Source organism: Lonchura striata, chromosome 7, assembly GCF_050655825.1.
Source record: "Lonchura striata isolate lonStrDom1 chromosome 7, ASM5065582v1, whole genome shotgun sequence".
Taxonomy (NCBI): Eukaryota; Metazoa; Chordata; class Aves; order Passeriformes; family Estrildidae; genus Lonchura; species Lonchura striata.
In genome coordinates, this window is record NC_140709.1 from 35,260,042 (window position 1) to 35,274,912 (window position 14,871).

Consider the following 14,871-nt stretch of genomic DNA (forward strand, 5'->3'; position numbering starts at 1 on the left):
CAGCACCACAGTAACTGGTTCTTTTTGCAAGCCATGTTAATTTTGTAGAACTGAACCCTGGAGTTGTCTGGATGTTCCTTTTTATCTTTTTGGTGTGGCCTCTGGAAGAAAGGAGCTCAATGTGTCCTTTGTGGTGTTATGAATTCCAGGGAGAGCTCAGGTGCCTCTCCCTGTGCTTTGGGACTGAGCAGGTGCTCCACGGGCTGCCCAGACTCTGCTTCAGCTCTCTGGGGACTTTGTGCTGTTGCTTAAGCTGCTCATGCTGAGATTGCTGCCTTTTTAATTCCTCATGGCAGGGGAGCAGACAAGGCTCCTTTTAGATGACTCCAGCTTTATAGAGTGGCTCCCTAAAACTCTATGTTTCTGTCAAGTGGGCATTATCATTTGTGATAAAGAAAAAAAAAAACCAAAAAAACCCACAAACCTCCCCCCCAAAAAAAACCCAAAGCCATAGATTTCTTTTTTTAAATTAGAAAATGGATCATATTAAAACTGGAGTTAATGTGATGTGAAGTATTTTGCCAAATTTGAGTAATTGATGGTAATAAAATTAGTCCATTTAATGGTGATTTAAATTCCTCTGTTTCTGCATCTGTAACATTAGAGTAGAATCTTGTCTGTTTTTCACTTTAAGCGACCTACTTTAAAGTACTTACATAGTAAGCATTATTTACTGCTTTTAGGATTGCCCTAAACTAATTTAAGATGTGCCTCATTAGTTTTTCCTGCTCCGTGGAATAAAAAATTACCAGCATTGGTCTTTAAAGTGCATTTTGCACTTCTGCAATTACCATATTGATGATTGTTTTTCCTATGACAAATATACTATCATGTTCTGTTGCACTCTCGACTTCCTAGCGGTTCTTAAATTTGGTCTGCAGTGTATATTGGTCAAATGTAAGTGGTATTCTACAGATGTTAAAATTAAAATGTGTGAGAGAGCCATGTGCAACTACACTTGATCAGCTGTTTTGGTAAAGCTGATTAAGGATTGGCTTTCAGGTGGCTGGGTGTAGTTAGTACAAAGGGGTTATTTTTAGTGGTACAAAATATTCGGATAATTTGAGTTTAGAGGAACTTGAGCTTGTACTTAAAGTGGAAAAAAAGCCCAACAAACAATGTGTATGGTCTTTCATGATATTAAGCAGGTGCCACACACAGAGGTACTGCTGGAAAGTTCACAGTTTAGTCATCACCTGTGCAGGTAATCAATGAGCATCCCAACATTTCATCCAGAGATTTCATCTCTGCAGCAGCTGTTGGAGCCTTCCATCCCCAGGATGCCAGATCCTGGTCACTAAATAGCCACTGCCTTGGCAGAGAGGTGCAGCCATGTCAATGTGCTTGCTCTGAAAAGGAAACTCTTATTTGAATTGTGCTTCATGCTTGTGTTTCATCAGAACAAATTGTGGAGGTCTGTCTGTGAGACTTTGCTGACTGATTGGTGAAAGCTGCATTGCCCCAGTTCATCCACCACTTTCTCTAAGACATCATTAGCTTTATACAGAATAGATGGCATGATAACAACATTTCCTGGTCTCTCTCATTTCAGAAGAAAGCAGGCACCCCTCTCCTCATTCATAGTACTCTGGCATCTTAAATGAAGCACTAATGTTTAAATGTGTAAAAAAAATTACTTCAGACATGTTAATCTCTGGGGTTTAGGTAGTATTTGGTCAGATTTTCAGATGTCCTTCACTTTCTCTGGACTAGTATTTGTCTCCAGGCCAAAGTGCAGGAATATGGGCTTTTTCTCTTTCATAAATAGGCATGTGATGCACATGCAGTGGGACACAAAGTGGTCATGGCAGAATGAAACTGAGTGTTTTCAGCTTTTTTGAGTCTCACACAATATGAAAAAAACACACATCTGTTTATAAATTTCTTTCCATGGGAGAGATTACTTGAAGTCTCTCAGAAATTTTGTCCCTTTTTCCTCCTCTAGAAGCAGGACTGTATTTTGCTTTAAAAATGTGTTTGTTGAGACTGATCTTTATCCCCCACTACAGCCCAGTGTGAAAGGAATGAAGACTAATTTTTGGAAGCAGGATAAATGGCAGCCCTTGAGGTCCATGTTGCTATAACTTTGCAGTTGTGGGCATGGTTCTGTGGTTTTCATAAACATCATCTTTGCAGAAGTTCAGATGTTCAGCAAGACAACACCACCGAACAAAATAGTCATGGAGGGCTGGAAAGTCTTGGTACAGTGTGGTGGTGTGTTCCAGGAGGTTTAGGAAGCTCTGCCAGGGGAGGTTTAGGCTGGATGTTGGGAAGGGGTGTAGGGTCAGGCACTGGACAGGTTCCCCAGGAAATGATCACAACCCCACGGCTGCCAGAGATCCAGGAGCATCTGGATAATCCTGTCAGGCACAGGGTGGGGTTTTTGGGGTGTCCTGGGCAGGGCCAGGGGTTCACTCCATCATCCTGGTGGGTTCCAGCTCTGGGTACTCTCTGATTCTTGGCTGACAGCAGCCAGCTGCTTAATAGGCCAAATCCATGGCACAGCAGAACGTTTAGGTTGTTGGGACTGTCCTCAGATTTAGAACCACTTTGGAACATAAATCTGGGGTCTATAAATGGTAGGAGGTGGTGCCAATGGCAGCAGAGGGCGAAAGTGCTAACAAAGGTTAAAAACTGAAATCTGGAATCCTGTTGTTTTACTTTGGATGTGGCTCAGGAAAAGGTGTTTTATTCCAAATATGCTTTGAATTGAATTGAAAGTTTGTAGCTTGCATGACTATGAGTCTTCAGGGGTTTGTTTTGTAGATATCAGTAAGTCATGAAAAACATTACATTTTAAACAGAATGAAGACACCTTTCAGGTAACTCCTTTCAGAGAACTCCTGCAGCTGGTCTGTAAGGCTCCCACAGGTATGAGAGAAACTCACGAGTAGCAGCAGTCATTTTTATATGTAAGTGTTTTTATTATTCCAGACTCTTCTATCAGGGTTCTTTAATGCATCATTGTAAAGGTTAGAACTACCTTACTTAAGCATTTCCATGTTACAATTTTTGGGTTTAGGAAGAGGTAAAGGAATATGTAGCAGCTGGCAGAATCAGCCATGAAGATTGTTCTGTGTGTGGCCAATGTTCATTACAAGTGATATTTTCAGGGCTTTGTCAAAATGTAATGTAAATGTCAAAATTTCTTAAATTACAACACTTGGAATATATATTCAGATTCCCCCCCCACCTCCCCCCCCCCCCCCAGGAGTGTCCCCCTAAATGAATCTCTATTTCTGCTATTCCAACTTATTTTTCTCTGTACATGCTAGAAGTGGAAGAAAATTCTGAGACCTATTTCTAGTTTTCATAAACTTAGGTGGATCTGGGCCTCTCTAAGGTTGTTTTTCAGTTTTGAAGGGCTTTACTTTCTACTTTCTTCATGCAATGCCTATGGACAGCAAATGGGGAGAAAAGATGGGAAGAAAATCTGCCAAATATGCCAAATATTGTATAACAACCATTCTAGAAATTCCATGGTCTCCAAAGGGCTTGGCTTTGCCCAAGAGGGTAGTAATTTTCTGTGAGTGATTGGACATAATTCCATAGCAGAGCCAGGAACTGCAAACATAAATATAACTTGATTCTCCTAAAAGAGCATTTAAATCTCACCAAATATTCAGAAATCCTTAACCTCATATTGCCTGTGAAGATTAGTCCATAGGAATTCTGAGAAATGATATGGCAGAATATGGAAGAGTCAGACTATTTAAGTCAGTGTTTTCTATGGATATTTTCTCTGGTGTAGTAACTAGAGTTTAATATGCAGCTGGCCTGATTTTAAAGTAAAATTCTACAAAAATAAACCAGGATCATTAACTCTCACAACAATTTAGCAGAGGAAATGGCTTTTCCTATAGTTAGGGTTTTAAAATGTATTGTGTTCCTTTCTAAAGGGTGGGTTTTAATACAAATCAATGTAGTGGCTTGGGCCAGGAACTCTTGGTTGAACTCCACAGGCTGCATTTCACTTTGGGAATTTGCTTAGGAAATCAGTTCCTTCAGTGTTTTCATTAGCAGTGAGGAGGATGGAATACAGAGTAGCTTATAAAGTATGCAGATGACACCAAGCTGTGAGGATCTGAAAATGCTTTTCTGTATCAGATCAGAATTCAAAATAAACTTGGCAAATTGCAGAGATGGTCTGAAATCAAGATGCAGCAAGATGAACTCAAATTAAGTGAAGTGCCACATGATATATTTAGGGAAAAGAATTTAGATACACAAATTCTAGATAGGCAATACCTGTTAAGAGGAAAAACTGGTAACAAGGTCTACAGTACCCTGCTGTTGCAAACTAAGGAAGTTAATTCTCCAATGTGTGAAGAGGGATGCTGTGTATGTAATGTTGGGTAATTACTCCAAATTAGGGCTGGTGAGGTCTGAGCTGACATGCTGTATCCATGTTTGGTTATGACTTCTAAAAAGCCTCTGGAAAACTGCCTAGTTAAGACAATGTTAGTAACAGTCATCTGATATATAAAGATCTTAAGACAAAAGGGAGAGGGAAACTTTCTCCTTATTCCTGAGTGAAATGAAGGGAGAGTTTTGCTACTTGCACTCACAGTGATGAGGGTTGTGTTTTAAAAAAACACTTTTTGAAGGCTAATCCCCAGAAAAAGCCACCTAGAGCTGTTGTAGAAGCTACTTTTCATGGAGAAGTTATACAAATCTGTGCTGGATGTACCTTCCTCAGCCTAAGGAGGACAAGGTGATGCCTTTCAGCACGTCTGTAACTCTGTGCAGGAGATGAGAGTAGAATAAACAGCTTGAAAATTCTTCTATTGAAATGTCCTGGGAAAATGGAATGGCTGCTTTTAGTGGGGAAAGCTTTCCACCCCATAGGGGAGACTCAGCACAGCCTTGTGGGGCTGCAGCTACTTGGAATCATGGGACTAGAGAATTTCTGAAGCCAAAATCCATTTCTCTCTCGTACGCATACACCTGGTTATGGAGATCACCAGAGGAAGAACACTGTTCATAGCTGCTGACTTTGCTTCTTAGTCCTAACTGTGAAGAAACTATTTATTTATTTAACTTTCTTCCCACAAGACTTTCCATTAATTCTGTTGATGGAAGCATTTTTCAGCATTACGATAGTGAAATAAAGCACAGAGCATTAAACCCTTCTCTGCCTCCAAAAGTGAGAAAGAAACACTGGCAGGAAACTGACCTTGAAAAGGTAATGTTTTGGTTTCTTATTAATTTAGAAATCTGAGTTAATTTGATGCTTTAATTGCAAGTCATATTTTTATATAATTTCCTTTATCAACCTTGATAATTTAACAGAATTTACCAACTGGCAAGTTTCAAGTACTTTTTCTTCCAAACTCTTTTATATCACAACACTGCTCCTAATCATCTGTGAGAAAGCTGCCATGCAACAGAAGACTGGGAATTGCTAACAGTAATGATGGAAACTAATTCAAACCAGGCCACAGGTAGAAGCTTTTGTGAAAGCAATCTGCATCTTTTCAAGCTGGTCAAGCTAGAATAGCCTTTTAGAAAAGCAGTCTCTTTCATTCCAAAGGAAACCCAGCCATTTTCTCTCTACCCAACAAGTACCTAAGGCACAGGACAAAAAAAGGAGGCAACAGGGATGTATTGAGTAGGGAAAGTGTTAGCCAAGTTTGCCAACATTGCCCTTCCCTTTCCTTCTCTGCCCATGAAGTGGTTCACAAGCAGAGGTGGGGTGAAAACCCCTGGGGGCAATTCCTTTGCCAAGCTTTGCTCATGGGCTGAGCCTGTTTTCTGTGTCTCTCTCCTGCTGCTCTGGAGTTGTCCTGAGAGCAGTGATCCCTTCTGGAGCTGGCTTCCAGAGGCTGCAGGTCCCAGCTAATCTCGTTACAGTGCTATTTTGGATGTTGTGATTTAATGCTCCTAGGGGGCTGCCTTTCACTAAAAGAAGTGATGTAGCATTTTTCATGAAGGGACAGTAAAAGGTGAGTGACAGGCAGTGTGAATCATGGCATAAATCATTTCAGGCACAGAAGTGCAGCTTTCACTCCAGAGGAAAGCTATTAGGAAAGGATGTCAATGTTTTAACTTTTTAATTGCATCTACTTGTTTGTTGCTACTCTCATTCTTTTTGCTTTTGGCTTAATTATTTCTCCCTAAAGTATGATGCTTACCTAATAAGTTGACTAAGCTTGAAAAATTGATTCAAATACATATTAAATAAGAGCTTGTGAGCTACAGTTACAGCGAGCAGCTCTCGAGTTAGCTGGTTTCTTTAATAGCACCCTCAGTCTTACCAAAAATACCCCAACTATTTGATCTCTTGTTCTGTTCGCAGCTTTGTCAGCATCTAAACTTTATGACAATTTAAATAAATTTTAAAATCAAGCCAAGCCCCACCCCTAGATTTTGCACTGAAAATGAGCAGTGGTTCTCTCTGTGGAGGGAAGTGGTTTGTTCCTTGCCTGATGCTCTGGTTTAAGGCAGGTTGAAGGAAGCTGTTTCTCTAATGTGTCACAGCTAAGTGATTTTTTTTTCTGTGGCCAGCAGTAATTATCAACAACCTTGTAAGCACAATCAAAGGAATGAATAAGTAAAGATTCTCTTAGAAGTAATTTAGATTCATGCCTATTTTTATTTACAGACATTCTAGATTAAAAGCTTAATGTTAGGGTGCAGAGGTTTGCAGTACATAAGACTACAATGACATAAACACTTTGTATGTTATTACATAGTTTCTAGAAAAATCCTTTTGTCCTGATGTGATTAAGGAGTCAATCTTAAACAGGATTATGGATGTTTTTAAGTTAATATGCTGTGAAATTGGCACTACTCCTGGTACTGCATAATTCAGGAACATGCATGTGTCTTTAAAGGATGAGACCTCTGAAAACACATGTGGATCAACAGCATGGTTTTGACTTTTTCTCAGATTTGACTGAGAGCCAAACTTTGCTGTTAAGAAGATGATGATTTTATATTGGCACAGCATGTACACAGTCAGATCTAATGCAGTAAAACCTGGATAAGTTACAACACTCTATTAAATTGATGCATTTTGATAATTGCACGTGGAGTGGATAAACATAAAGTGATCAGAGAACACCACAAAATGGATATTCTGAAGTTATCACAACTCTGTCTGTATTAGGGACTTAGAGTGATGTGTTTAATACAATTCTTTTTGGAGGTACTTTATATTGTAGGGGGAGTCCACTTCCTGAAGTTGTTTCTTTTTGAGAGGACAACTGGGTTTGTCAAGTTAGAAAGTGTGTGAGTATTTCACTTCACAGGAATAAATATGTTTGCTGCTGCTCTACAGCTGGGAGTGAAGATTCTGTGTGCATGAGGACTAGAATAAACACATAAACTCGACTGTGAATTAGGAAGTTGCTTGGCCTCTAGAGATACAGTCTCTGGAAGACTGCTTTCTCATTATTTTCTAGGGTGTAACAAGGTCTGCTGGCCAGTCTAGAAGGTTAACTTCAGGTATGCTGAGATTCTAGCAAGTTTTCTCCCTCCCAAACCCTGAGTCATAGGAGTTTGGGAAGCTGCCAGGGGTTTCACCAGACAGGATAGGTTTTTTTAAGCATTGCTGTGACTGAGATCTATCACTGACTTCCAGATGGGCATTTACATAAATGAAACAAAGGATAGGAGCTTTGTACTCCAAGTATTTTCCCCTTCTTATGATTTTTTTTTTCTTTATCCTGTTTTTGGTCTGTTTTAGTTCTTATTTTCTCTATTGAAAGCATTTTTCCCCTCTTCCATTTTGTCAAGAAAAGATGAATTTTAAGACCTGCAAGCTATTCAGTTATGCTACACTTGCATAATAAAACACTGAATTAAATGTCAAGGTTATAATTATTACTGAAGAAGGCTGTCAGGTGAGACCAGGTAACTCAAGCCAAGATAAAAAAGCTGGTAGAAATGACTATATTAGAGAGATGATGTTCAAAGAAGGCATGTTAGGATGAGTTGCAACAGGCAAAACGATTGATTAGGTTGTTGTGCTGTGTTTAGTTTGAATTTCTTGGCAGGCTAATCTTAGCTGAGAGCATTTGTCTGGCAGTTTGTGCCTTTTCCTTGGCCTGTTTGCCATGAAGCCGAGGAGCTCCCTGGGTGTGTGGGGCAGCGGCCGGAGCCGCCTGTGCTGCCCTGGGAATGCTGCTGCTAACTTGGATTCCCCCTGGATTCCCCGTCCCCAGACACCATCACATAGTCAAGGAGGGAAAGAAGGGATGTGCTGCAGGAAAAGGGTGAGCGCTGTGTTGTCTGTCACTCCCTTTCCCCTCTGGAAGCGAGGGAATTCCCATGACCGCTGCTGCACCCCTCAGCCCGCCGTGAGGGGAAAATGGCCCTTGCCTCAGTTTCCCCTGTGAGGGGGAAATGGGCTTTGCCTTGGTTTCCCTTGTGAGGAGAAAATGTTCTTTGCCTCAGTTTCCCTTGTGAGGGGAAAATGGCCCTTGCCTCAGTTTCCCTTGTGAGGGGAAAATGGGCTTTGCCTCGGTTTCCCTTCTGAGGGGCAAATGGCTCTTGCCTCAGTTTCCCTTGTGAGGAGAAAATGGGCTTTGCCTCAATTTCCCTTGTGAGGAGAAAATGGGCTTTGCCTCAGTTTCCCTTGTGAGGGGAAAATGGCCCTTGCCCTGATTTCCCCTGTGAGGGGAAAATGGCCCTTGCCTCAGTTTCCCTTGTGAGGGGAAAATGTTCTTTGCCTCAGTTTCCCCTGTGAGGGGAAAATGGGCTTTGCCTCCATTTCCCCAGGTTTCCCTTGTGAGGGGAAAATGGGCTTTGCCTCGGTTTCCCCTGTGAGGTGAAAATGGCCCTTGCCTCAGTTTCCCTTGTGAGGGGAAAATGTTCTTGGCCTCAGTTTCCCTTGTGAGGGGAAAATGTTCTTTGCCTCAGTTTCCCTTGTGAGGCGAAAATGTTCTTTGCCTCAGTTTCCCCTGTGAGGGGAAAATGGGCTTTGCCTCCATTTCCCCAGGTTTCCCTTGTGAGGGGAAAATAGGCTTTGCCTCGGTTTCCCTTGTGAGGGGAAAATGTTCTTTGCCTCAGTTTCCCTTGTGAGGGGAAAATGTTCTTTGCCTCAGTTTCCCTTGTGAGGGGAAAATGGCCCTTGCCTCAGTTTCCCTTGTGAGGGGAAAATGGCCCTCACCTCCGTGTGCTGTGTGCAGCGTGAGCCCGACTCGCTCAGTTCACCCAGGTAAATGTGTGGGCTCGCCCTGTTTGCAGTGAGACCCTTGGAGCGTGGGGTGAGGGAGCAGCGGCCATCCTGGTGCCCAAAGAGGTGGCCTGGAGCAGTGGCTAGGCAGAGCTAAAGGAATAAAGTAGGGATTTATTTATTAAAAGGCCTTCAAAGGATACACCTTGGGCAGCACAAGAGCCTGGCTGTGGCTCTGCCCAAGATATCACAAGTTTTCACACTTTTATATGTTTTGGCCCATTTCCATATTGGGGTTAATTGTCCAATTGCAGCTCCAGGTTATGCAGTCCCATCCTCCCAGTTTGCTCTCCTCAATTTGCTGTTGTTTTACACTTTTTGGGCCTGAAGCTGTAACAGCGTTCTTGGGCTACCAAAGGATTGTTTTATCAAAATAAACTGTGAGGAGAACTTGCTAACACTTTATATGAAGTTCAGAATTCTATACTAATGCAGTCCAAAATCTGGAAAATATAAAAGCTAAAACTTAAGGCATCAATCCCACAGCAGCTGTTCCTGAGCCCAAGCTGGGTGGCCACAGCTGAGTGACAACTGAAAGGTGAGTGGGAGCTCCTTGGTGGCAGCTCAGAGGTGGGAAAGCGTGGTGAGGTTGTGCAGTTCACACATCCATTGCCACAGGAACTGTTCCTAAAGCTCAGGTTAATTTGTCATTTGTCTCAGCACAACTGCCTCATGTCTATTAAAATCAGGCCTGGATTAAAATTCCAGCTTTTACAAACTCTCTGTCAAATTTTAGGGTGCAGTCCAGCAATATAACAAAGTATGTGCATGTGAACAATATCACTGATTTCAGTAGGGCTGTTGATGCCCTTTTATTTATATATATTTGTTCTTGTCTGAGGCTATTACCAGTATCCGTCCTCTGGAATTCAGTGCATGTCATGTCCTTGCCTCCAAAACCCTCCTTGATGGCAGAGAAAGAAATATCATCAATTTCCCAACAGTTTCCACTATAAAACCAAGATATTTCAGCTAGTTGTAACTTCACCCAAATATAACTGCTCAGCCCCAAATTTCCTGTGTTAGGTATGGTAAGCAAGGCTGATTTTTTTATGTAAGAAAATGTTGGCTGAAATCTTTCTGTCACTAGGAAAAATGCATTTGAGGGTTTTTTTTTAATCTTGCAGGAACTCTGCTGCTGTCATATTTTGGAGAAAGAAATGCAGCAGAAGAGCTCTCTGGTCTGAAAGCAGCTACTGGCATTAACAAGAAGCATCTTTGCCAGTACCCGGGAATGCAAATAAATTTGATCAAATCAAGAAGTTCTAAAAATTAGGTATCACAAGCAATATTCAGCACAATGCTGTATCAGAATTTGGCAGCTGAATGCTGTCTATATTGAGAACATATTTTTCTGTATGTGAAACCATAGAAAACTGCATTTTGTCCTTGTTTCTGCCACAGAAAAACTGGGTGAGACTGGATAAGTCACTTAGGAGTACTAATCTGGTTATTAATTTTGCATTTTTCATTCTCTCAGTGCCTAATTTTGAGACAATTTAGGTGAGGTTTTTATTTCACATCCAAGCGGGGTCAGTTTTGTGTGTGGACTTGACCAGTCCTTCTCCTAACCATGATGGAAGCCTGGGTAATACCTGAGGGTGTTCTGAGAGCTGGGAGAACAGGCTGGTCATGGTACACTGATTGCAGTGTTTCAGAAAGCCTCGTGCCAGGAAATTTTCTTCCACATGGATCTGAGATCTGCCCTCTCTCAAGTTGGTGGCTGTATTAAACACCCAGCTGATGTTCCTCAGGCAGCTCAGGGTGCAGCACTTTTGGACTTGAAGGTTGATTTTGAGTGATGTGGTCAAGTGTGGAACATCCTGAGACTGAAAGTATTTTGCATGTGAAGAAACTGTATTTTTATTTATGGCTCAGTCAAAATAAATTAAAATAATCGATGATTGTTTTGAAAGCAAATTACTGGGAGTACTATATATCTACCATGGCAAGTGCTGAAGAGATGAGAATGTCTTATAATGCCAGAGTGAGTTGTGTAAACAAGGGTATTTATATACTCAACAGCAGCAAATCTCTGAGAGGGCTTTTTGTTGGGTTTGTTTTTTTTCCTTGGCTGAGTCTCCACTGATCTCACTTTATCCCAAAGGAGGAGGAGGAGAAAACTAATGTTCCTATCACACATGTTCCATTATTGATTTCCATTCCAATCCACCCAAAGTCTTCTGTGCTGGAAATAATTAGACCCTGTGAACAGAGATGAAGCAAAAATCTATACAATGCTGGATTGCCAGAAATGAAGACAAGGGTGCCTAATTAATGCTGCATATAGAATGCATTTTGGATAAATGGGCTTCCCTTTCTCAGAAGCAGCTCAACAGCAGTGGTGTCACAAATTTGCTGTTAATTAAATGGTGTTCACTGTGTGCCTGTAAAAATGGCATGGAGGAAGAAAAACATTGGACAGCAGCAGCATTTTACAAAAGCTCTGCAGTTTAAAGGAAAGACTGTGAAAAACAAATTTGCAGTCTTTTTACAGACAGCAAGATATTTTCTTCCATATGAAATTCACTTTATGCATTTTCCCAAATCTCCATAGGAATGTCTGGTCACTGCAGAAGTTTGAGCATTTCAGAAGCTGGACTGGACATGTGTTGGGAGGGTTGAGGGTAGGCAGGATGTTCCTGGGAGCTTAGGCAGGAGGGATGAGAGCACAGCTGCAGCCTGGCCAGGGTGTAAGGATTGTTCAGGAAGAGTCAGGGTCTAGAGGAAGTCACCAGGTAAAATTTTCTCTGTATGAAAGGTGACATGAAAATGGTCTAAGGCTGTATAATGCAGCTTGGAAACTGAGAAGGCAGATCGTTAGGAAGAATGTAAGAGAGCTGATGGAAAGGCTTCACAACAGCCCCTCCCCAAGAGCAGAAATATCTGGAGGGAAAAACTGGAGGGGATCTGAAGTGTCTGAAGCAGGTTAAGAGAAAAATGTCAGCTGTGTGTACATGCCGATAGCAGCAGTGGGGCTGTTGGTGCTTCAGAGGTCTCTGTATTAGAGGGATTCTGGGACAGCTCTTCTCGTCTGTAATTTGCAGGCCACTGGTGCCTTCTCTCAGCCTTTAATTCTCTCCTTTTATCTCCATTCCCCCCTTGCTCTTCTAGATACCTGTCCTGGCCAATCTGAATGATACAACTGCTCTCTGTGCATCTCTGGAGAATTTAAATAGCATCATTCCCTCCTTCTCTTTTTTCCTATAAATGCAGAGGAAGTTTATCCTCTTTAGGAGAAGATAGAAAGCATTTTTTTTTTCTAAGAAACTGGAGAATGAGTAAATCCGAGGCTACTCACTCAAGCAGATGAATTCAACTGATGAGTCTGTAGGAATCTTCCTAGCTGGGCATTAAACTGCAAGAATAGATGTTTTCTGATGAAATTCTAGTTGACATAAATATATTTTTAGCATGGATTTGATAGAGGGAATTATTTTTCCCAGTATAGTTGATGCTGTGGTTCTGGTTTAGGAATTTTATGAAATAATTTTAGCGCGGGAGAAAGGTGCTAATAAAAAAGATACTTGTATGACATTGTGCCTTCTAAGCCTTCTCTTTTCTTCCCATTTGGGTGCTTAGCATTGTCTCTCTCTCTTCTCATTCTGCTTTAATAAGCTTTTTTCTCTCCAACCTGTCAGCCCTGATGCACAGCTGAAATAGGTGCACACACAGGCTCTGATTCTTTCCCCATTATTGCAGTTTGATTCTGAACTCCAGATTTAATCTATCTAAATAAGCCACTCTTGGGACTAAAGTCAGCTTCTAGAACTTTTTGATGTTCAACAAATAGTAAGGCATTACAATGATTTAAATCAAATAACCAAATCCATGTGAAATACACTACTTGTTATCTTTCCAACAGATTGATTTTCTTCCCTGGGTCCATTTTAAGCTGCACTGCAGTTGCTAAATGAAAAATAAACTGAGTTTTCAGTCTACAGGAGTGTTAAGTGTATGATTTCTATTACATCGCGGTGTGCTACATATTAAAAATGAAAACATGGAACACACTTTGAGTACAGAATTGGAATGAATTTTCTGACCTAGTCCCAGTGAATGGTCTCTAAAGTGCTGGCAAGGACTGTAATTAACATTTGAGTTACTTCACAGTGGTAGGAGACTTTACACTCTTGGGCACAAGTGGGGACAGGCTGACATTGGTGCTTTTTGAAATTATTTTGGATAAGTGGGAATGTTAATCATGTTGATGCAGCTTCTAACCCTCTTGCATGTTTGTTAGAACATAATCTAACAAAGTATTTCAAAGCATTGTTTGAGTGTTAAGTGGAACTTCAGGAGAGTGAAAACAGTTCTGGTTTCACATAAATCAGTCGTGTTTTTTTTTCTTCAGCAGCAGCTCATCTCCACAGCACGTATTTTGAGTTCTCATGAGCTCAGAAAGCATCACTGTTTGCCCAGTCCATCCAGAATCAGACTCCTGGGCCTATTGCCCTGAGTTAAATGGATCTTCTGTATTTCAATCAAATGGAACTGGTACAGAACATAACCTGCCTTTCTTTCCTCCTGCAGCATGGATTTACACCCCCGGAAAAGCATCGTGCTCAGCGGCGGCGATGATCGCCTGTGGAAGACGTGGGGCTTCCCTGATGGGAACATCCTCCTGACAGGGGATGGTCACACGGACTGGCTCTCAGGCTGCTGCTTCAGGCCCAGGTCAGTGCCTGTGAAAAACGCCAATCACTTGGTTTGCAAAATTTTAAAAGTTTAATAATAATAAAATGGTTATAAAAATAATAATACAATTAGAGTAATAAAGTTTGGAGTTAGGACGATTACAAGACAATAAAAAGCAAAGAATTGCGGACGTCTGGATGGTCTCGGACACTAAGTCAGGAAAAGCATGACTTGTGAACAAAGGAATCACCCTTAAACCAATACACTTGTTGCATATTTATACATCCTTCATGGTTATGCATGCATTCTATTCTAAACAAGAAACTCTGTTGTATGTCAACTATTTCCTTTAATCCCCTGGCATCTTCGAGTCTGAGCAAGGCCTGAAGAAATTAGCTTCTTCTGATAAGAAGCCATAAATTCCTTTTCTCTGGAAGATTTAGGTGTTCCTCAAAGTCAGTATCTCATTCCTAAAAAAAAACTTCCCCACATACATAGTCTCTGTTTTAACGTTATGTTGGAACCTAAAACTATATTTAACACACTACTTAAGAGTATTAATACAGCATAACTTTCTAACATTACACATATAATATTAATTGTAATATTTGCGAAAAGCCAATCATAAAATATGCATTTTTCACAGTGCCCATGCTCCCTGAACTGGCCCTGCTCCCTCCTGGAGCTCCCCTTCTCACTGGCCTGCTTTGCTGCCTCTCTGTTCTCAGGGAGACCCTGCACTCTCTGCTCAGTTCCCAAACATGTAGATAAAAACTTCCTCTGCCTTTCACAGTGTTGACTTAAGACTGATTGCTTTTGGTATTTTGTACATCTTAAACTCTGTCCCCATAGCAGTGCATATAACAAGGAGTAATAAGCTTTTCAACTCTTGCTGTATTCATTTTCTCCCTGCTCATGCACTATGGCAAACACAGTCCCATTATCAATAATACTGAAAAGTTGACTTCTTGTATTATGCATTATTTGTTAGATGACTAAGAATATTTGGGTTTACCTACAGGATATGAGCTTTCTTGCTCTTTCATCTTATG

General features: G+C 41.2%; 1 protein-coding gene across 6 annotated transcripts in view; it reads left to right on the forward strand.

Moving 5' to 3' along the window:
• Positions 1–14,871, forward strand: part of SPAG16 (sperm associated antigen 16) — a 363,770-nt gene that overhangs the window by 157,676 nt on the left and 191,223 nt on the right. For all 6 annotated transcript variants that reach the window (XM_085585489.1, XM_085585484.1, XM_085585485.1 and 3 more), the window contains one exon: positions 13,715–13,858. In XM_085585489.1, the coding sequence (XP_085441615.1) occupies positions 13,715–13,858 (144 nt within the window). The remainder of the gene's footprint in view (positions 1–13,714; positions 13,859–14,871) is intronic.